The following is a 21,518-nucleotide window of genomic DNA, read 5'->3' on the forward strand; positions in this document are numbered from 1 at the left end:
TGGAGGGAGATGGCGTGGGTTCCTGAACCCGCCCTGCAGCCCTTCCCCTCGTTCTGCAGTTCTCGAAGGGCGCAGAACCTGAACAAAGGAGCTGTGGAGCAAGAGATACAGTGGAGGAGGGGCCGGGTAGAAGGCACTGGAAATGCCCTTTCCTGCCAAGATAGTGAAGCAAATGCAATTCTGCCCTCCTGGAAGGACTGCGCGGATTCGTGCCACCACCAAGGACTTGAGAGACACAGGGACCATGACTGCGTCCACATCCCACGCCACTCCCCACTGGGGTCGTGCAGAAGACAAACAGACCTTGAAGGATGGCCGTGGGATCTTGTACATCAGGGGATGATTACAGTTTCTGCTTCTGCTCTGCTGAGTCTTCATTGTTAGAAAAAACACCGTCCGTCGCCTGTCGCGCAGCTGCGGAGCTGGGGAAACTATCTTCTCTGGGTCTGTCTCTATGAGGTCTGTCTGCTCCTTGGGTGTCAAGGCGGCAACACACCTGGCTGATGACCTCTCCAGGCCTGTCATCGTGGCTGCAGGGACCACGGTCACCCCTCCTTTGGGCAGGACATCCCATGCATCCTTTACACGCCGTGAGGGTGGCACCTGAGAGACGGGAAGTGAGCAGCTCCTCCAGGCCCCTCTTGAGATGGATGTGTGTGAGAGGAACCGGTCCCCATTTCAGGTCTTGCTGCCTTGGAGACCTTCCTGGGGGCCCAGCTGCCTGAGGCGTGCTGAGATACCCCATCTCTACTGAACACTCCGGACTCCACCTGACCCTGTTATGAACGAGGGAAGAGCCCGGTGTCCGGTGGACCTTCTTTGGAATTTGTAGACAACATAACCCTCCTTGGGTGTCACCTCCAACCACTTATGAGTGTCTCGAGGGGCTGCTGGTTTTGAGGGGACAAGAACAAGGGACGTCTTTGCAGAAGGGCTGGGCTGGGTGGCCCAGGAGGTCTCGTGGCATTTAAAGCCTCTGTGGGAGATGCATCATTATACAAAGTCTTGGAAGGAATGACAGATGAGTCACAGGGAATATATTGGGGCCACACTGTGCATTTCTGCAGAGAACCTTCTCCTTTGTGAAACAGTGTCTGGCTTGTCACTGGGCTGCGGTAGAGATGGCTTGGCCTTGTCGCCATGAGATGTGAGACCCCCTTTGTGGACTGGGAGTCATTACTGACCCCTGCGCATGCCCCACAGACCTCTGTCACCAAACACAAGTGGTGTCTGTGAGCTGCGGCTGAAGACACCCCCGAGGGCATGAGGTTGGCAGAATAACAACCTCCTAAAGATGTGCACCTGCTCCTCCTCAGCACCTGTGACTCTGTCACTTCACGTGGCAAGAGGGACTTTGCAGGCGTGGTTACGCTAAGGCTGTTGAGATGGGAGAGGGTTCTGGGTGGCCCAGGTGGGCCTGAGGTCATCACAAAGTCCCCAGCAGTGAAAGGCAGGCAGAGGGGACAGAGCCAGAGAGAAGGAACAGGAAAGCAGGGGCGAGTGTGACGTGCCTGCTGGCTTTGGAAGAGGAAGCACATGATGATGAGGCGCAGGGTGGAGGCAGCTGCAAAGCTTGAAAGGCAACGCAAGGCATTCTGACCCCCAGATGGAAAGATGATCAGTCTGCATGGCTTTAACCGTGTGCTTGGGGTGATTTCTTATAGCAGCAACACGAAACTAATACACGGGAGTGATTCTCTCTCTCTCTCTCTCTCCCTCCCTCCCTCTCTGGTTTTTGAAGCTGATGATGCAGTTTTGCTTGGTTTTTGTTAGTCCAAGATTTGCAAGCTCAGAGTTGGAATCTGTTATTCAGGGATGCATTTCTGGGCCAGGCACATTGCAGATACTCCATAAATACCTGAGGATACTGGGGGTCCAAAGGAGTTCAGGCCAGCGAGACAGCTTATGGGTAGAATGGGGCTGAGAGATGCTCAGAAATGTCTGCAGAGCGGGCTACTGGCCCAGCCCCTGTGCTGAGGAAGTGACAGCCAGGCCCCCAGGTTGGGCTGTTCCCCTTCCTGAGAGGCTGCTGACGTGACACCCAGTGACAGGGAGGGCCAGCCTCCCAGTGACCACACTCTGTGCATCTGTCTACCCTGAGGACACCGAGGCCTCTTCCTTCTGCACAGCGGGGCTCACTGAGGAGAGACAGCATGGCCCCCACCCTCATGGCCCTGCTCTGCCTGGGTGAGACGTGAGGTGGGGGAGGGGGAGCCCTGCTCTGCCAGGACCCAGGACTCGGGGGCTCACGGGGAGGAGGGTCCTGCCCAGGATTCAGGACAGGTCTCTCACAGCGCCTCTCTTCCAGGGCTGAGCGTGGGCCTGTGGACCCCAGTGCAGGCAGGTGAGTCTCCCCAGGTGTCACAGGTCCTGTCCTCCTTGGGGACAAGGGGCCACCCCTTGGGACGTTGGGGGTAGAGAACAGCAGGTCTGGGCTGATGGATGAAGGACGTCTGAGATGTTCGGGGCTGACAGCTGGGCACTGGGGTTGGGAAATGACTTATAACCCAGCCTCTGATTCCTTCCAGGGACCCTCCCCAAACCCACCCTCTGGGCTGAGCCAGGCCCTGTGATCCCCAGGGAGAACCCCATGACCATCTGGTGTCAGGGGACCCTGGAGGCTGATGAGTACCGTGTGGACAAAGAGGGAAGCCCAGTGCCCTGGGACAGACAGAAGCCACTGGAGCCCAGGAACAAGGCCAAGTTCTCCATCACATACATGACAGAGCTACACGCAGGGATCTATCGCTGTTACTACCTCAGCCCCGCTGGCTGGTCAGAGCACAGTGACCCCCTGGAGCTGGTGGTGACAGGTGAGAGGACACTCAGGGGTCCCAGCCTCAGGCTCTGCCCTCAGGAAGGGGGTGCTCTCAGGGTGTCTCCCCCTCACAGCCCAGCCCTGGGGGACATGAGGGAGGTGTGAGCCCCATTTAACACGCTGCCTCCTTCTCTCCTAGGATCCTACAGCAGCAAACCCAGCCTCTCAGCCCTGCCCAGCCCTGTCGTGACCTCAGGAGGGAACGTGACCCTCCAGTGTGTCTCATGGGAAGGATTTGGCAGGTTCATTCTGACTGAGGAAGGGGAGGACAGGCTCCCCTGGACCCGGGACTCACAGCGACAGCCCCGTGGGTATTTCCAGGCCCTGTTCCCTGTGGGCCCCGTGACCCCCGGCCGCAGGTGGACGTTCAGATGCTACGGCTGTTACAGGAACACCCCCCAGGAGTGGTCACAGCCCAGTGACCCCCTGGAGCTCCTGGTCTTAGGTGAGGGCCCTGACCCCATCCTTCCTGAGCCGTCAGCTCGGGGTGGTGTCCCCAGGAGACATCTGAGGTTGGAGGGGACTGAGGGGTCTATGTGATGGTCGCCCAGCACAGATGTGCCCCTCAGAGACCCTCCCTGTCCTGCCTCCCCTCCCCCTCCCCTGGGTTCAGAGGTGACAAGTGGGCAGGGAAGTGTCTGGGGACCACACAGCAGATGTAGAAGAAGGGTCTGATGACAGCTCCAGGGTTAGTCCCCAACCATCTCCTGCTTTTGTCCCCCTTCCCAGGACCCCCTGGGGGCCCAGGCCCCCCACCCACAAGGACCATCCCCACAGCTGGTGGGTCACTGAGACCTCTGCCCAGACGGAGCACAGGGCAGCCCTGGAAGTTCTGAGGGTCCATCAGGGGTCTTGGGTCCCCCGGACACTCAGGGATGGGCTGGGTCCCAGGGCAGGGAGTCAGGCAGAGATGCCGGGAGCCACAGGCCCCCAGGGCTCTGAGGCTGCAGGTGACAGGAAAGGGGGGTCATGGCAGAGGGACATGTGGGGCCCAGGCTGGGGGAGGAGCCAGGCTCAAGTGAGGAGAAGGCCGCCCCCACCCCTCACCCCAATCCTGAATTTCCAGGCGGCTCTGAGGATGGAGGACCCCCCACCACAGAGTCAGGTCAGCAGAGCGGTAAGTCTCTGTGGGGGGCAGGTGGGGCATCCGTGGGGGACAGCGCTGAGTCCTGTGGGAGTGCAGGCAGCTCAGGAGACACGGACTTGGGCACGTCCTCGCTCTGTCTGTGCCGCAGCGTCTCCATGAGCAGAAGGAGAGAATCGTGGGCCAGATCTTAGATTTCCTTTCAGTCTGCCTCTGACTGCCTGGGATGGGGGCCCTGCAGGGCAGCGCCCCGCCAGATGGGGTGGGCTGGGGTCTGTCCCCTCCGTAGCAGGGAGGGACAGACAGGACAGTGGTTCGGGGTTTCAGGCCTTTCCCTCAGCTCAGGTGCTCAGCTCAGAGGAGGGTGAGGCCAGGAGTCAGACCTGGTTCCGGTCCCGGCTCCGCTGCTCCCGCGGTGGGCTCAGGGGTCCCTTCTCTTCCCTTAGGGTCGGGTTCTGTCTGTTCATCCTGGTCCCCTCCTGCTCACGGACTGCGGTGACATTAGGTGACATAAGGGGCCTCACAGGCTCAGGAAGGCAGTGCCTCAACCCAGCCCGACCCTCCCAACGGGGCGCCAGGGCCCTGTGGGGGGAGACAACCCAGGAGAGACAGTGTCCACCCCTTGCCCCTGCCCCTCCCGTGTCCCTGCTGTGCTGGGGGCAGGTAGTAAGGAAGGACCCTCGGCTCCATGTGAGACAGGACAGGCCCCCTGCTGAGGAGGAGCCCAGAGCTCAGGGCTGCAGCCACCTGGGGACAGCTTGAGGAGAGCAGAGGGACCCCACGTCCCAGGTCCCGTCCCCGCGCTGCCCAGCCAGGCTGGGTGACCTGGGGCACGTGGGTAACCTCTCTGAGCCTCAGTGCACTGGGGGTGGGGCCTGAGGGCTGTGAGGTCAGCGGAGATGAACAACAGACCCAGCATGTGCCTTGCACACAGTAGGTGCTCATTAAATGACATCTCTGGCTCATGCATGACGTCACTCCTGCCCAAGGTCTGCCATGGTACTGGATCGTCCTGATCGGGGTCTCAGTGGGCCTAGTCCTGCTGCTGTCCCTCTTCCTCCTCTTCCTCTTCCTCCGACACCGGCGGCGTCAGGGCAAAGGTGGGACATCAGGTGAGTAGGGAATGGGGATGTCAGAGGTCATGGGGGAGGGGACAGCCTGGGAGGTGCAGGATCAGGGGGGAGAGGGACTGAAATCCCTACTGCATGACCTGGCACCTCCCCTCCTCCTGGGTGGCCCATCTGGGAGCAGGCGGGTCTGCAGCCCTGGGATCCCAGGGACCTGCCAGGAGACACACCCCATTCTGCCCCCACAGATGCAGCTGTGAAGGACCCACAGCCAGGGGAGGGCGTGCAGCTGAACCCCCAGGTGAGATTCCTGCTCCTGTCCAGGCCACCAAAGACGTTCCTGATGCCACTGACCTATGTAGCCCCAGGTCTCTGGAGGAGGCATGACTAAGTGAAGAACCACAGGTTCCAGGGTCCCCGTCATGCGTTCACACAGCAGCTGTGATGGGGTCACTGGTTACTGGCTGCACTTAGGTGCCATGGGGCATCCTGGTCCCCACACTCCTCACATTCACCTGTGGGCAAGGGACACACAGGCACACAGGCAGATGGCATCCTGGAGAGCCAGTGCTGTGAGGGAGAATAAAGCAAGAGCAGGGGACAGAGTGTGTGGTGGGGGAGGGGCCAGAACAGAGACAACAGCAGGTGCAAAGGCCCTGAGGCAGCACATGCTGCTTCAGCCAGATGGGCCATGTGGCTGGAGCCAAGTGAGCAAGAGAGACAGCACATTAGGTTATGAAGCAGAGCTGTGGAAGCACCAGATGCCCAGGGCTCAGGAAGTCCCTGCAGATGCCATCAGGACAGTGACCTATCTGATCTGCAGTGAAATCGTTACTCTGATGACACAGAGAGCCTTGATGGAGGATTTCCACAGTGGAACCAAGGGGAGGTGTTTCTGTCTCACTGTCTGCTGCAGATCAGGTCTGAGGGCAACTCCCAGGGAGTGACTGTCACCCAGGAGAACCACTCAAGGTCAAGCCTAAGGCAGGGAATGGCCACCTCCCCCTCCCCCCTGTCAGTGGAATTGCTAGACATGAAGGGCAAGCAAACAGAAGAGGACAGACAGATGAACAGTCAGGTGGGTCCCATCTTCTCCAGACCCCAGGCGGCCCCAGTCCCTGCCACATCTCATCCCTCTCCCTGTCCCCCTGCTCCAGGCTGCTGCACCTGCTGCCCCCCAGGATGTGACCTACGCCCAGTTGAACCGCTTGACCCTCAAACAAGTGACAAGGGCACCTCCTTCCTCCCCGTCAGAGGAGCCCCCAGATGAGCCTCGTGTGTATGCTTCTCTGGCCATCCACTAGCCCAGGATGGACCCAGACCCCACACTCCAGGGAGGGGGCCTGCAAGGAACCCAGAGGGTACAGGAGCTGCCCCCAAGGACACTCAGCTAGTGACCCCAGCCAGCCCGGAGGCCTGACGTGGGCCCCCATAAGGTCCTAGGAACCCTTTGGGGATCCCCTGGTTCTGCACTTAAAGATAAGTGATATCCCTCCATTTGACAATCAAAGCAATAGACTTATCAACAATCAATGTGTGAATTGGTTATTGATGAGGAGTGAGAAGATATTTTAAATTGATGATATAAACATCATACATCAAGTCTATGAAACAAGAAAATTAAGCAGGAACAAATATATCAGAAAAATGGATAAATGTGTGTGAATGGAATATGGGGGTAGTAGGGGCAGAGGAGGGCAAAGGGGGGAATTGGGACAACTATAATAGAATTACAATAAAAATTGATTTAATAAAAAAGAGAAAAACACAAAATAAAATTCCTATATATGTCAAAAAGCCTCAAAGATTAATGACCTAGTTTATTATATCAAGAAGTATAGAATTATACAACTGGAATCTATATAATTTTATTAATGTCATCCCAGTAAAATCAATAAAAAGAACATAGAGAAGGAATAGCAAGTTATTCTAAATAAAGGTAAGAGGAGAGATATAGTAATGAGTAGCTACTAATGAAGACAAACAAAAATAGAGAAAAAGCAACAAAACTAAAAACATTCATTCTGGAAAACCTTAATCACACTTACAAATTCTAGCACAATGGGCAGAGAACCGAAAAGGAAAATACACATTATACCCTCAGGACAGCATTATAGATCCTGGAAACTCTAAACAGATAACGTCATAAACAATTTGATGCCAATGTATTAGAACGTGTAGTTAAAATGGACACCTTCCAATGTACAATTTACTAAGTAGATGTAAGAATGAATAGAAAATCGGTACCACCTTATGTATCGCATTAAATACACTGTAGAAATTTTCCTACAGCCGAACACGGTGGACTATAAAAAAGTCAAAAAGAAACAAAGCAGAACGTCAGTGAGAGGCAGTCAAGGGAAGGGAAATGGGGCGATATTGGTTAAAAGTTACAAACTTCCAGTTAAGAGACTGACAAGTTCTGGGGATCTAACGTGCAGCATGGTGATTGTAGCTACTAATGCTAAACCATAGTTTTGAGTGTTGCTAAGAGAGGGAAGCGCAGACGTTCCCACCACAAAAACAAGCGGCAACTCTGTGACAGGAAGGAGGTGTTAGCTAATGCTGAAGTGGCCATCATTTTGCAACACATCCATGTTTCGGTTCAGAAGCCTTCCTTGTTCCGTTCTTCCAAACGCTTATGCGTGTATAACACACACGTGCACACACACACACACACGCAGACACACATACACGAAACTTACGGCAACATCTCCTGAGAGCAGAAAAAGAAGCAGTGCACCCCGACTATTATAGATCTTTGAATGTTGTTAAAGTGGCTGTTGGGGACATCCTCATGCATAACTAACTCAACACACTCACGTCAGTCAGTCCTTTACCTCCTCCAGGAAAATGTAAAAACCCTATGGGCGTAGAGCTCCTTTATCCTCACATATTTATGTTGTCACTGTATGGAGTATGTCTACATACACTTCCAGGGATGCGGCAGAGCTCACGGGACCTGGTACAGGCAGGTGATGCTTCCCCGACCTCTGGCTTCATCCCAGTAAGCCTGCTTGGCAGCTGGGTGGATACAGCTGGTCTGGGCTGGTGGTGATCGGTCTGGATGGGGTCTGGAGTGACAGCTGAGGCAGCTGAGAGGGGAGAAGGGCACCCCAGATGCTTCAGGTCTGATTCCTTTCCAGAGGTCTTCCCCAAACCCTCTGTCCAGACTGCCCTCAGAGGGGCCCTGTGACAGTCTGTGTCAGAGGGTCTCTGCCAGCTCCTGTCTCTATGGTCGGTATAAAGAGGCGGACTTTGGGGACTGGGCTGCAAGGTCCCACAGGACTCGAGCAACACTGAATCCACGAAGTCACATGCTGCAGGGTGATAGCCAGGGGCTACTCAGAGAAGAGTGACCCCTCCCTCTGGGGGTGACAGGTAACAGAGAAAGGAGCCGGGTCCCCACCCACTGCAGATTCCTCCTCACAGCAAAAGGGGTCAGAGTGTGGCCTCAGGGGAAATTCATCCCTCAAAGTCCACACCTGGCTGTATGTGGGATAGTGGCTTCCCCTTTAACCACGGGACATCCCTTTTTGCATTTTCTTATCAACACCTCTATCTAGACTACAAACTGAATGAGTAATTGGAGCTTACATTTAGTGTGGCAATCCTTGCGCCTAGAAAGATTGCGTGGTGCATTGTAGATATGTCGTCATGTATTTTAAAAAGAATAGATTCATCCCTGGCTGGTGTGGCTCAGTGGATTGATTGCCAGCCTGTGAACCAAAGGGTTGCTGGTTCGATTCCCAGTCAGGGCACATGCCCGGGTTACAGGCCAGGTCCCCAGTTGGGGGGCCCACAAGAGACAAATACATATCGATGTTTGTTTCCCTCCCTTTGCCTCTCTCTGAAAATATGTAAATAAAACCGTAAAGAAAAAATGGATAAATAGAAAAAGAAAAAAATAACATGGAAATTTACGCTCCCTGCCAGGATACATTTGTTCTGAGAAATCACTCAGAGAACAGTTGGGTTTTTATATCACGTTTATTGTAGGCCATCTCTACTCCTGTAAAGGAGGAAAGAGGAAGGACATCTCTAAAATCAGAGAAGGAAAACTCTGACTCCAAAAAACCTCCGCTGCCTTGCGGCATACCTCTTCAGGGGAAAGGCTAAGGGAGTAAACCCCGACAGAAAATCCGGAGCCGGAGTCCCTAAGGCGGTTTGACATTGTAGTCAACACCGGCAACTCCTGCGGCGCACCTGAAGCCAAGCTGTATTGACTTTGTCTTTCCCTTGGACCCTTCAGCTGCGAAGAGAGGGGGGGGTCTGCTGCATGGGCAACAGCAGACCCTTCATATCACCCTGCCCAGGCTCTGTAGCTTCAGTTTCACTGGAGAGGACACTCCAGCGTCATCGCAAGATGTCGACTCAACACGGGAGGAGACAGATACCGGTTATAAGCTCATCCGATTGGCGAAGGAAACGAGCGCCAGGGGTCTCCTCTGACGGTGGGAGAGGTCATCGCACCTCACTGGACAGCTACCGCCCGCCTCAAGCTGGGCAGCCCCAGCCAATTAGGTGCCGTCTCGCCATGGCTCGCCTGCCCCACTGGGTGCGTGGGGATCAGAGAGGCGCCTCTCGAAAAGTGGGCCACAAAACACCCGCACCAGTTAATTCCAAGCAAACAACAAGAAAGAAGCCTCCAGCTCCTCGCCTCGCTAGCTGGAACATCAGGACCATGTGCCCCGGACTTACTGCAGACCTTCCGTGGATCAAGGGTGCCAGGAAAACCGCTGTCATCGATAGGGAACTGGCACAACTAAACATCGACATTGCGGCTCTACAGGAGACCCGGTTGGCTGACAACGGAACTATCAGAGAAACCAACTACACCTTCTACTGGCAAGGGAAGTCTCCGGACCAACCAAGACAGCACGGTGTTGGGTTTGCTGTGAAGAACACGCTTGTTAACTCCCTAGAGCCACCCACAGGAGGCACAGAGAGATTACTTACCCTCCGATTGTCAACAACTTTCGGCCCAGTCAGCATTCTTAGCGCGTACGCCCCAACCCTCTGCGCCACCATCGAAGAGAAAGAACAGTTCTACCATGCACTGGACGAAGCGTTATCCAAGATCCCCAGAAGTAACGCTCTCTATCTCCTTGGAGACTTCAACGCAAGAGTAGGAGCCGACCACATGGCCTGGCCCACCTGCCTTGGAAACTTTGGGAGAGGAAAGATCAATGAGAATGGTCAGCGACTGCTTGAGCTTTCGTGTCACCACGGCCTGTGCGTGACAAACACATTCTTCAAGTGCAAAGAGATCCACCAGGTGTCATGGAGGCACCCCCGCTCCCGCCATTGGCACCAGCTTGACCTCGTCATCACCAGAAGAACGGATATTGGCAGCACCCTCCTCACCCGCAGCTACCACAGTGCAGACTGCGACACGGACCATGCCCTCGTGGTAAGCAAGGTGCGCATAATGCCGAAGAGGTTGCACCACTCCAAGATGAAGGGTCGCCCACGCATCAACACCAGTTGTGCCAGCAACCCAGTTAAGACCCAGCAATTCATCAACAAGATGGAAGATGCACTCGGCGAGGGAGTGGCGGCAGATGACATTATCGAATCCAATTGGCCACGTCTCCGAGACGCCATATACAACTCCGCCATTATTGCTTACGGGAAGAAAGAGCAGAAGAACGCTGACTGGTACGAGGCTCACTGGGAAGAAATGGAACCCGTGATCGAGGCTAAGGGGAAGGCCCTACTGGCTTACAAGGTCACGCCCACTCCCAGTACACTTCAAGCTCTACGGGCTGCCAGGAACAAAGTCCAGAAGACCGCCCGCCACTGTGCCAACACCTATTGGCTAAACCTGTGCAGAAGCATTCAGGAAGCCGCCGATATAGGCAACGCACGAGGAATGTATGAGGGTATCAAGAAGGCAACAGGCCCAATCCCCTCCAAGATTGCCCCCCTTAAGTCCAAGACAGGTGAGGTCATCACTGACCAGGAACAGCAAATGCGGCGGTGGACCGAGCACTACCTCGAGCTGTACGCAACGAAGAACACCGTAACAGACACTGCTCTTAACGCCATCCCAGACCTACCAGTCATGGAGGAGCTAGACACCCCACCTACTGCGGCAGAGCTCGGCAAAGCCATCGACCGCCTCGCTTGCGGGAAAGCACCAGGAAGCGACGGAATCCCTCCAGAAATCCTAAAGAGCGGGAAACCAGTCCTGCTACAGCCGCTCCACCATCTACTCTGTCGCTGCTGGAAGGAGGGTTACATCCCCCAGGATATGAGAGACGCCAACATTATCACCATGTACAAGAACAAAGGAGACCGCAGCGACTGCAACAACTACCGGGGCATCTCTCTCCTCAGCGTCGTCGGCAAAGTATTCGCCCGGGTCGCACTTGCCCGCCTGCAGACTCTTGCTTCCCGCGTCTACCCAGAGTCCCAGTGTGGCTTCAGAGCTGGCCGATCAACAGTGGACATGATCTTCTCCCTACGCCAGCTGCAGGAGAAGTGTCACGAGCAGCATAAACCACTCTACCTCGCCTTTATCGACCTTACGAAGGCGTTTGATCTGGTCAGTCGAAGCGGTCTCTTCAGCTTGCTACGGAAGATTGGCTGTCCACCACATCTGCTTGCTGTGGTCATGTCCTTTCACGACAACATGCACAGCACGGTGTCCTACAACGGCGCAACCTCTGAGGCCTTCCCAGTCAGCAGCGGAGTAAAGCAGGGCTGCGTCCTCGCGCCTACGCTGTTCGGAATCTTCTTCTCCATGCTCCTCCAATACGCCTTTAAGGACTGCAGCGAGGGTGTCTTCATTCACACCAGATCCGATGGCAAGCTCTACAACCTGGCCCGTCTACGAGCCAAGACCAAAGTCAAAGAGGTGCTCATCCGTGAGATGCTCTTCGCCGACGACGCAGCTTTGACATCACACTCCGAAGAGGGACTCCAGCAGCTAGTCACTTGCCTTTCCCACGCATGCAAGGAGTTCGGACTAGCCATCAGCCTGACGAAGACGAATGTTATGGCTCAAGGCACGGGGACTCCCCCATGCATCACCATCGACGGGTACACCCTGGAGGTTGTCAACGACTTCACTTACCTCGGGTCCACCATCTCGAGCTCTCTGTCAGTCGACTTGGAGGTCAACCGGAGAATCGCCAGGGCAGCCACAGTTATGGCCAGACTGAACCGGCGAGCGTGGAACAATTCCAGCCTCACTGAGAAAACCAGACTGCGCATCTACCAAGCCTGCGTACTCAGCACTCTCCTCTATGGCAGCGAGACGTGGACCACCTACGCAAGGCACGAAAGGAAACTCAACAGCTTCCACATGAGGTGCCTGCGACGCGTCCTGCATGTCGCCTGGCAGGATAAGGTCCCCAACACCGAGGTGCTGAAGCGAGCCAATATGAGCAGTTTGCATGCAGTTCTCAGCGAGAGACGCCTCAGGTGGCTCGGCCATGTCAAAAGAATGGATGCAGGCCGTACCCCCAAAGACCTCCTCTACGGCGAGCTAGCAGAAGGCAAGAGGATGACAGGGCGCCCAAAACTGCGGTTCAAAGACATCTGCAAAAAGGACATGACACAATGCTCCATCAATCTCAACACATGGTAAGTTCGAGCAGACGACCGCCTAGCCTGGAGGCTCGCGGTCAGGCAAGGTACGTCACGTGCAGAGGCTGCGCGCAACGAGGAGGCGGTCCAGAAAAGATCGAGGCGGAAGCAGCGTCAACAGGAGCAACAACGGCCATCTGCCTTCACCTGTAACAAGTGTGGCAGGGATTGTCACTCCCGAGTCGGACTGCACAGCCATTCTCGGCGGTGCAGATAGACTCTCAAGAAGCTACGCCATCATCTCTCGAGACGGACGGCTGCCGACGACGACGACGACGACGACGACGATTGTAGGAAAAGACAAAAATAGGGATGGGGGGAAGAGAAAGAGAAAGGGAGAGACAGGACGAGAATAGGTAAAAAGAAACAAAAGAGGCAAAAAAGAAAAGAGAAGAAGACAAAAAAGAACTGAAAAGAAAACAGAAAAATAAATTGAAAAGACTTTTGAATCCCACTAAAAGGTCTCTCCAGAGCGCTTATCGCAAATCTGCAGGCGCCAACGCCACATCTTTCCAAAAATAGGCTTTTCGGTTAGGGTGAGTCCACACATCAACACAGTCAACAGGTTATTACATCTCCCCGCTTCCCCGGTCTGTGTGTCGCGCTAGGTCGCTCAGCACTTCTGGGAAGGAGCAAAGCCCATCTTCATTTCTTCTGGGAAAAGCCAGGACAAGGTTAATTTGCATACGCTTCATTTGCATACGCTTAATTTGCATACATCCAGCATCCTCGCGGGCGGTCCAGCCACCGCCAGGTCCGCATAAGGAAGGAAGGACAGTGTAGGCTGCCGGCTGCCCCGAAGGAACTGGGCCGCAGGGAGGGGCCTTTGGGGGAGACGGGCGCCGCTGGGCGAGCCCGAGTCAGAGCGACGGCAGCCGATGGCGGCGGCGGGGCTAACGGCCGACCAGCCTGTAGCGACGGCGTGTTCTGGATGCTCGGAGCGCGCGGGGGCCTGACCGCTCGCCTTTGCCTTCTCGGAGCGGGCGGCCGCGACAGCAGGGCCGGGGCACCCCCCGCCCCCCGGCCCCCGGGACCGACGCTGCTCCCGTCGCATTTGGGCGGATGCAGAGTTCTTCACTCACAGTTACACCATGACTTTATGCCCCTGCCTTTAGTTTCTAGGGTTTGCTTTTGTCTGAAGGTCAGCGTCTGTCAATTTCTCCTACTTGCCGTGAACGTGAGGACTCACCGTTCGTTCCCACACCCACGCTCCCGGGCTCTGCGCGTTCCCTCTGCTTCTCTGCAAAACCGCAGCCGGGGCCCCTCGGGCCGCAGCAGACGCCGTGCTCCCTGTTTGCCCCTGCAACCCCCACCCCGTGGGCCTCCCTCCGTCTGGTCCCCCTGTGTCGTCATGTCCTACTCCAGGCCCCGCGTAGTGTGTCCCGCGGAGCTCCCTCCGCGTTGCCTTCCCACTGTCATTGCACCTGCAGCCCTATCGTCCCCATGGTGGACCAAATATTGGCAGCGTGTTAAATCAGATTGTCATTTATTTTGTTACCTCTAAAGTAGGTGCCTAATTGTTTATAAAATTCTATCTTCTTCTATATAATAACCTTTAATTTTTTTAAAGAATTAAATTTCCTTCTTTATTTTTCCCGGATATTGGAACACGCTTGTGTTAAAATGAGTTTCATATACTCCTAGTGTTTTCTCAGAAACCTGAGTCCCATTAATGGCTCTGTAGACAGCCTTTCACACCACCAGGTGTCGTTTGGATGGTTTCTTCTTGATGTCCATTCCTGTTGGACATGCACCTCCCACATGTCCAGTTGTCCACAGAGAGTTTGCTGTCCTGATATTCAGACCTGAAAGGGCTAACGTGCCCCACCCCGCGGTGTGCGCTCCCCAAACTTAGCATCTGACCATGTTGTGCCTGGAAAAGATGGCTCCAGCCCTGGCTGGCATAGCTCAGTGGATTGAGTGCTGGCCGGTGAATCAAAGGGTCGCAGGTTTGATTCCCAGTCAGGGCACATGCCTGGGTTTCAGGCTGGGTCCCCAGTTGGAGTGTGTGAGAGGCAGCCACACACTGATATTTCTCTCTCTTTTTTTCTCTCTTCCCCTCTCTCTGAAAATTAATAAATAAAATATTTTACAAAAAGTTAAGATGGGTCCAGTGCGAGCATCACACTCACACCTGCACAGACGCCCGTATCAGATGACACTGGATTGACTCAGTTTCAGACACACAGGAGACGTGGCTCAGTGCTGACCATGGGTCATCAGTGGGCAGAGATATCCCAGCACCCACCCCCAAAGCTGGGGAGGGGGAAACACTTCTTCCAACTACCTTCTTGCCCCAAGTCCCCTCCCTGCGTGGGAGTACCCGGCAGAATCTTTTCCGACCACAGAGTGGAGCCTCCCATCGGATGACCCATTGCTCATGCCCGGAATTGGCGGCCACTCAGCTTTGGCCTGTTTTATTTGTGGTAGGTGCCTGTGATACTGGGAACTTTTACTTCTCCTTTTCTGCATTGAGCCTGGTGTGTATTTCAGAAATTAGGAGCACATGGGGGACCTTAAGGGGGCCTGTCCATCGTCCACCCTGACTGTAGAGTCAGGTACCTTGACCCTCTCATTTCTCAGCCCACACATCTTCATCGGATCAGGAAATCAGCAAGGACGGGTCCCTCCATGTCCCAGGCACAGCTACCCACAGCCGCTCTGAGGAGTGGGGGTTCATGACGACACGTTGCAGGTGGGGAAACTGAGGCCCAGAGACCGAGTATTACTGCTCAATAACACAAGGTCAGTGGACGGTGGAGGAGCATTTAACTAAGAATGAGCTTTGTCACCAACATGAGAGCATTAACCCACTCATTGTCCTCAAGGGGTGAAGACCAGAGGGCAGAACGCAGGGTGTGGGGACAGCTCTGCCCAAGGAACGGGCTCGGAGGAGCAGGAGTGAGTCAGGCTGGTTTCCTGGAAGGAGTGGGTGGACGCTGTTGCCAAGAAAAAGGAGAAGTTCATGAGTGACTGGGGTAGAAGAGAAGCCACACTCTGGGGCCAAGGGGAGGGGTGCGTTTCCTTCCCCTCCTTCCCTGCATGTGCCCTTGGTGCTCACGCTCACGGTGACAAGGGACCTGCCTGCACAGCGAGAGGGAGACGTGTCTCTGTGGTCTGAGCTCTGCAGGCACAGGGACCACGTCTTCCTGAAGCACCTGCAGGGCCAGGTGACCACTGTCCACGGGGAGGACACACAGGCAGGTGCTGATGGACAGCTGAGGGGGGTCACATGGGGGAGGCTCTGACCTGGAAGGACATGCCCTAAATCACCTCACCTGCAAGGCGCATCTCAGGAGGCTTGGGGTTTGTTTCAGGCTCCATCATGAGAATCAGGGCCGGGCTCCTGGGGAGACCCTGTTCCCCTTCCTGAGAGGCTGCCGACGTGACACCCCCATGACAGGGAGGGCCAGCGTCCAGTGGCCACACCCTGTGCGTCTGTCTACCCTGAGGACACCGAGGCCTCTTCCTTCTGCACAGCGGGGTCCAGAGAGGAGAGACACCATGGCCCCCACCCTCACGGCTCTGCTCTGCCTGGGTGAGATGTGAGGGGGGAGGGGGAGCCCTGCTCTGCCAGGACCCAGGACTCGGGGCTCACGGGGAAGAGGGTCCTGCTCAGGGAAAATCTCTCACAGCGCCTCTCTTCCAGGGCTGAGCGTGGGCCTGCGGACCCCAGTGCAGGCAGGTGAGTCTCCCCAGGTGTCTCAGGTCCCTGTCCTCACTGGGATAAGAAGCCACATTCTGGGAGGTTGGGGGTGGAGAACTGCAGGTCTGGGCTGACGGATGAAGAACGTCTGAGATGTTCGGGGCTGACAGTTGGGCACTGGGGTTGGGAAATGACTTCTGACCCAGCCTCTGGTTCCTTCCAGGGACCCTCCCCAAGCCCATCATGTGGGCTGAGCCAGGCCCTGTGATCCCCTGGGAGAGCCCTGTGACCATCTGGTGTCAGGGGAACATGGGGGCTGAGGAGTACCGTGTGGACAGAGAGGGAATCCCAGTGCCCTGGGACAGAAAAAAGCCACTGGAGCCTGGGAACAAGGCCAAGTTCTCCATCACATACATGACAGATTACACTGCAGGGATCTATCGCTGTTACTACCTCAGCCCTGCTGGCTGGTCAGAGCACAGTGACCCCCTGGAGCTGGTGGTGACAGGTGAGAGGACACTCAGGGGTCCCAGCCTCAGGCTCTGTCCTCAGGAAGGGGGTGCTCTCAGGGTGTCTCCCCCTCACAGGTCAGCCCTGGGGGACGTGAGGGAGGTGTGAGCCCCATTTAACACGCTGCCTCCTTCTCTCCTAGGATCCTACAACAGCAAACCCAGCCTCTCAGCCCTGCCCAGCCCTGTCGTGACCCCAGGAGGAAACGTGACCCTCCAGTGTGTCTCATGGGTGAGATTTGACAGGTTCATTCTGACTGAGGAAGGAGAGGACAAGCTCTCCTGGACCCTGGACTCACAGCGACAGCCCAGTGGGCTCTTCCAGGCCCTGTTCCCTGTGGGTCCCGTGACCCCCGGCCGCAGGTGGACGTTCAGATGCTACGGCTGTAGCAGGAACACCCCCCAGGTGTGGTCACAGCCCAGTTTTGCCCTGGAGCTCCTGGTCTCAGGTGAGGACGACTCACCCTGGCCCCTGAGTGACTTACTGGGGAGGCAGGTCTCAGGGGCAGCCCTGGTGGCCGGTCAGGGGAGGAGGTGCCAGGGTTCTGGGCCCAGAGGCCCTGGGAGTGAGAAGCAGTGAGAGCGGGAGGCTCAGGGAGGGCGACGGGTCCTCACGGGGCTGCTCAAGCCCCTCCTCCCCGTTCAGAAATCAGCTCAACGGTCACGTCCAAGGAAGAGCTTCACTCCTGACCCTGCCCAGCGCAGACCTGCCTCCTTGCACCTGATATAGTCTCCTTCCCTCAGTGTGCATGTGTGTGTGTGTGTGTGTGTGTGTGTGTGTGTGTGAGTCTGACCAGCATATTTCATCCGGTGTGAATTCACATGTTTGCTATTTATCTGCTCAGCCTCAGAAAACCAGAAATGCTGTCATAATGACGTACTGACTCAGCACTAGCATTTGAAAATGATATGCATCGATCTGTGTGTGCTTCTATGTGTAAGTGTGTATATGTGTGCATATATGTGCATACATGTAAATTACATACAAGCATAATAAACTCGCACACATATCCTATGGTAGGCAGTCCTGACCAGGGGAAGAATTATTACCAATGGATTAAATAATTATGAAACACCAGGTGAATGGAATGAACTTGTTAAAAAGGGGTCAGGCCCAGACCCTCAATCCAATGGGCTCCTGACATAGGAATCCAAGACCACCATCCCCTCATTCCAATACCTGCATCCTCAGCTATAGAATAAGTGGGCACTCTCCTCCCAAAGCAATTAAATAACATGGTCCTGGGTCCCTGACTGAAACCAGAACAGAGGAGAGATGCATTGAATAGGAGAGAAAACTGTTTTGAATGTGGGGAACCACCAAAATAGGTTCCACCAGGACAGAGAAATGGGGATCTGCATTTGTGTGAGCGACAAGGATTCAAGAGGGCACCTTCCTCCGCAGAGAGAGGTGTCACTAAGGACAACACAGAGCCTATGTTGCGAGAAGCGGGTATTAGATCTGAGAACGCAGGGACAGGCTGGGTCAGGTCCTACCTTTTGTCATTCTCAGGAGCAGCGGGCACCATCAGCCCATCACAGAACAGCCCAGGTACCAGGAGTGGGGAGCAGGGGAACTCCTCAGTGACGAGGCTGGGGCAGAGGGTCATGTCCTGTCAGAGGGACGCAGCTGTTCTGGGAGGACAACCATGATTCGGGGGTGACTTTTATCTTTCTTATTTCTGTGACCTGTTTCCCCACAATCCCTAGCCTCCCACCCCCAGGACTACACGGTGGAGAACCTCATCCGCATGGGCGTGGCTGGTCTGGTCCTGGTGGCCCTCGGGGTGCTGCTGTTTCAGGCTCGAGACAGCGAGAGGAGGGCCCACGCTGCAGCCAGGACATGAACACAGAGGGGACGGGCACCGTTCAGAGTGGGGGAGCGTGGAGCCCATCTGATCACCTGGGATGTGGTGGAGGACAGTCTGGGCCGCAGCTGGGGAAGCTGCTGCTGAGGTCGTCCAGGGGAGCAGACGTGGCCAGCAAGGTTTGGGGGCAGGAAATGCAATTCATGTTCCTGGTGAGACGCCTCCTCCATCCCACTGTGGGGCTGTCCCTCGTGGTCATCGCGGACTCCCGTTGACTGCCCTTCTGTTCTCACCCCTGTGGCCTGAGAGTCACTGACATGGCTGATTTGGATTCACATCTACACCCCTTCATGTCAGATCCCGTTCATATTAACAAATGTGATGTCTTCAATACTCAGAAAGTTTTTTTTAAATGTAAAGAACAAAGTATTGGCACCTGCCATATTGTGGGTGAACATCATACTTATGCAGCTAAATAAAAAGCTAAACATAAAAGATCGCATTTCTGTGGTTTTATATGAAATGTCCAGGAGAAGGGAGCCTATTGGGGCAGAAATCAGGTGTTTTCTCAGGGGCTGACATGCAGGAGATATGGGAGCCGGATGATTTGGTGTTTTCCTTTGGGGCATGAAAACCTCTGAAACTAGAGAGACGTGATGGTGCAGCATCATAATTTACTAAACTCCAGGGAATTCTATGCTTTAAACGGTTTAATTCTATGTTTTGTGAATTTTACTTCATCAAAAACAAATGCTACTCAACCTCATGGTTCCCTGTGGGGCCCTTTTACCTTAGAAGTTGCACCCGGTCCCCGTGCCAGTTCATGGGAGGCGGGAGCCCCCCAGGTCTGAGATGCCCTCAGGGCCCAGTGCTCAGGGCTCAGTCCCTTGTGGGAGACCACCCTCACTCTGGGGTGTGGGAGTGCAGGATCCAGGGTGAGCAGCGCATTTCTGTTATTTCAGTCTGTGCTCACCTGTCACTCAACCAAGGACAACCCGCAGTTCTGAGGCCCTTTCAGGCTGGCGGTTGAAGTGGGGGAGACCTGCATCTCCCAAGCAGTGCTTCCTGCACAAGTCCCTCATGCGCGCGTCAGGCCCCAGAAATGACACCAGATGCAGCATCCTCATGTCTCAGGCGCTGCTGCTCCTCACAACAACCATGAGAGCTGAGCTTCCAATGTCTCTGTGATGAGGAAGATAGAATGGAAGTTACTGGTCAACACAGACGGTCAGTAAGTTCTCCACGTTGTAATCACAGCCTGTGAACTGTCCTCTCCTGGTACCTCTGCCCAGCACGTGAGGGTGGAAGCGGTGTCACGTGAGGAGTCCCTCACGCACACAGAGGGGCAGCGAGGAGCACACGGGCCTCAGCGGACGGGATGGGAGAGACGAAGAAGGGGTCCTGCTCACAGACACGCGGGAGTCAGAGAGGAAGTGTGAGGCTCCTCAGCCTCTTCCTACTCCCTGCAGTCCTCAGTCCTGAGACAGTCCCATTGACGCCTGCAGGAAACCAGGACAGAGAGGGGATGGGCCCTCCACCCTTACACCCCTCATCCCATCCAAGGGACATGCCCACAGCTCTGACCACAGGCCTTCTTTCTGGTACCAGTTCACCACCACCATCCCCTCCGCTGAAGACCCAGGACCTCCTGTAAGTGTGACCTCCCTCACCTTCCTCGCTGACCTCCTGCAGACCCTCCCAACCAGAGGAGTGTTTTCCTCTCAGGGACCTCAGTGCACCTGTCCCGGCCCCTCCCCTGCACGGAGCCTTCCCACAGGGTCCCCTCGCAGCAGCCACACCCAGTAACTCTGCCTGACGGTGCCTGTTGCTGACGAGCGTGCTGAGCCCAACTCTCCACCCCAAGCAGAGCCCCCTCCTCCCTGTAGATAGCAGCTTTGTGTGGTATTGGGAAGTGTAGCCCCACTGTGTGCTATGCCTTGCAAAAGGCCTGTAAGTCTCAACCGGAAAACTGGGAAAGCTGGAGGCAGGCAAGACCCAATAGTTGCACCAAGGGTTCCCGTGGGAAGTCAGGCTTGAAGGATGTACATGACGCTGTGAAGCTTGCCCTGCTCTGTGTATCTCCTCCTTGACATAAACAAAATGTCCAAAATCACAGGCCAAAAAAAATGTATGAAAATCTGCACCTGGTCATTCTCTGGCATGAGAATCCCGCACACCTAGACCTAAACCAATCACTGTGCTCCTTCCATTGTTATCTGTAATCCCTCGAAGTTAACAGTAACCAAAGACTTTGGGGTTAATTGGTGACTTGTGTATCCTGACTGTACCCTTCTCAATAAAAGGCACAAGGAAAAGGGTTCAGGGCTTTTCTCCTCTAGAGAGAACTGCCGCCTCTGTTCCTCCCAGACAGAAATCAGTGCCCAGGTCAACTCAGTTCTCTGCACCCACGATCCTGAAATCTCTGCAGGACAGAGAGTTTCCACCAAGCCGGGGCGCGTCCCCATACCTGCCAGCATACCAGACCCATCCCAGTGACCACCCCCCCTCCCCAGACCCTCACACCTGAGTTGTGACCACACGGTGCCTTGTCATGGTGCCCCCTGAGCCAACCTGCTCAGAGCAGAGGCCTCTGCACATGTCCTAGACCAGATAATGACAAAGATGTCTCCCGGCAGCCTCTCACGCAGCTTCAAATGTACTTCTGTTACGGGGTTTGTGTTTGGCTTTCATGAGAAATTCTCATAAACCGCTGAGAGGACTGAGCAGCTCATTCCATGGGGGTGAGAAGGGGTTGGAGCTTCATCAGTTTATCACCTACTCCACCCCTGCGGTCTGTTCCCCACGGAGCGGAATCTTCTCGAAGCAGCACTCTGCTCACACACCCCAGTAATGAACAGGCTTCCAATACCTTAAAGACAAGCCCAGGAGCACCTGCTGGGAGCAGAGGCCTGTGTGACAGGGCACAGCACACGCTGGTGACTATGTGTCTGTAGAAGAATCACCTCCTTCCTCAGTGCCCTGTGCTGTCC

The 21,518-nt window shown here is 55.3% G+C and overlaps 2 protein-coding genes across 4 annotated transcripts; both read left to right on the forward strand.

The window, feature by feature from the left end:
- Positions 1-2,153: 2,153 nt before the first annotated feature.
- On the forward strand, positions 2,154-6,363 carry LOC149995434 (leukocyte immunoglobulin-like receptor subfamily B member 4). The gene is given in 10 exon segments (XM_090259222.1): positions 2,154-2,187; positions 2,309-2,344; positions 2,529-2,813; positions 2,958-3,263; positions 3,548-3,598; positions 3,885-3,935; positions 4,865-5,014; positions 5,218-5,270; positions 5,886-6,047; positions 6,127-6,363. Coding segments are annotated over 10 exon segments (1,365 nt in total).
- Positions 6,364-15,991: 9,628 nt separating this feature from the next.
- Positions 15,992-19,013, forward strand: LOC149995435 (leukocyte immunoglobulin-like receptor subfamily A member 5). 3 transcript variants are annotated; one of them, XM_090261170.1, is made up of 7 exons: positions 15,992-16,103; positions 16,215-16,250; positions 16,435-16,719; positions 16,864-17,169; positions 18,234-18,272; positions 18,341-18,352; positions 18,431-19,013. In XM_090261170.1, the coding sequence occupies exons 1-7, from the start codon at positions 16,070-16,072 to the stop codon at positions 18,565-18,567; spliced, it is 849 nt and encodes a 282-aa protein (XP_090117296.1). In that variant the 5' UTR covers positions 15,992-16,069; the 3' UTR covers positions 18,568-19,013. The 3 variants fall into 3 exon arrangements, with proteins under 3 accessions (XP_090117296.1, XP_090117295.1, XP_090117297.1); XM_090261169.1 differs by lacking the exon at positions 18,341-18,352 and having other exon boundaries at positions 18,234-18,281; XM_090261171.1 differs by lacking the exons at positions 18,234-18,272; positions 18,341-18,352.
- The last annotated feature ends 2,505 nt before the right edge of the window (positions 19,014-21,518 follow it).

The sequence above is a fragment of the Furipterus horrens genome, unplaced genomic scaffold (genome assembly GCF_987537825.1).
Source record: "Furipterus horrens unplaced genomic scaffold, mFurHor1.1.pri manual_scaffold_13, whole genome shotgun sequence".
NCBI classification, from domain to species: Eukaryota; Metazoa; Chordata; class Mammalia; order Chiroptera; family Furipteridae; genus Furipterus; species Furipterus horrens.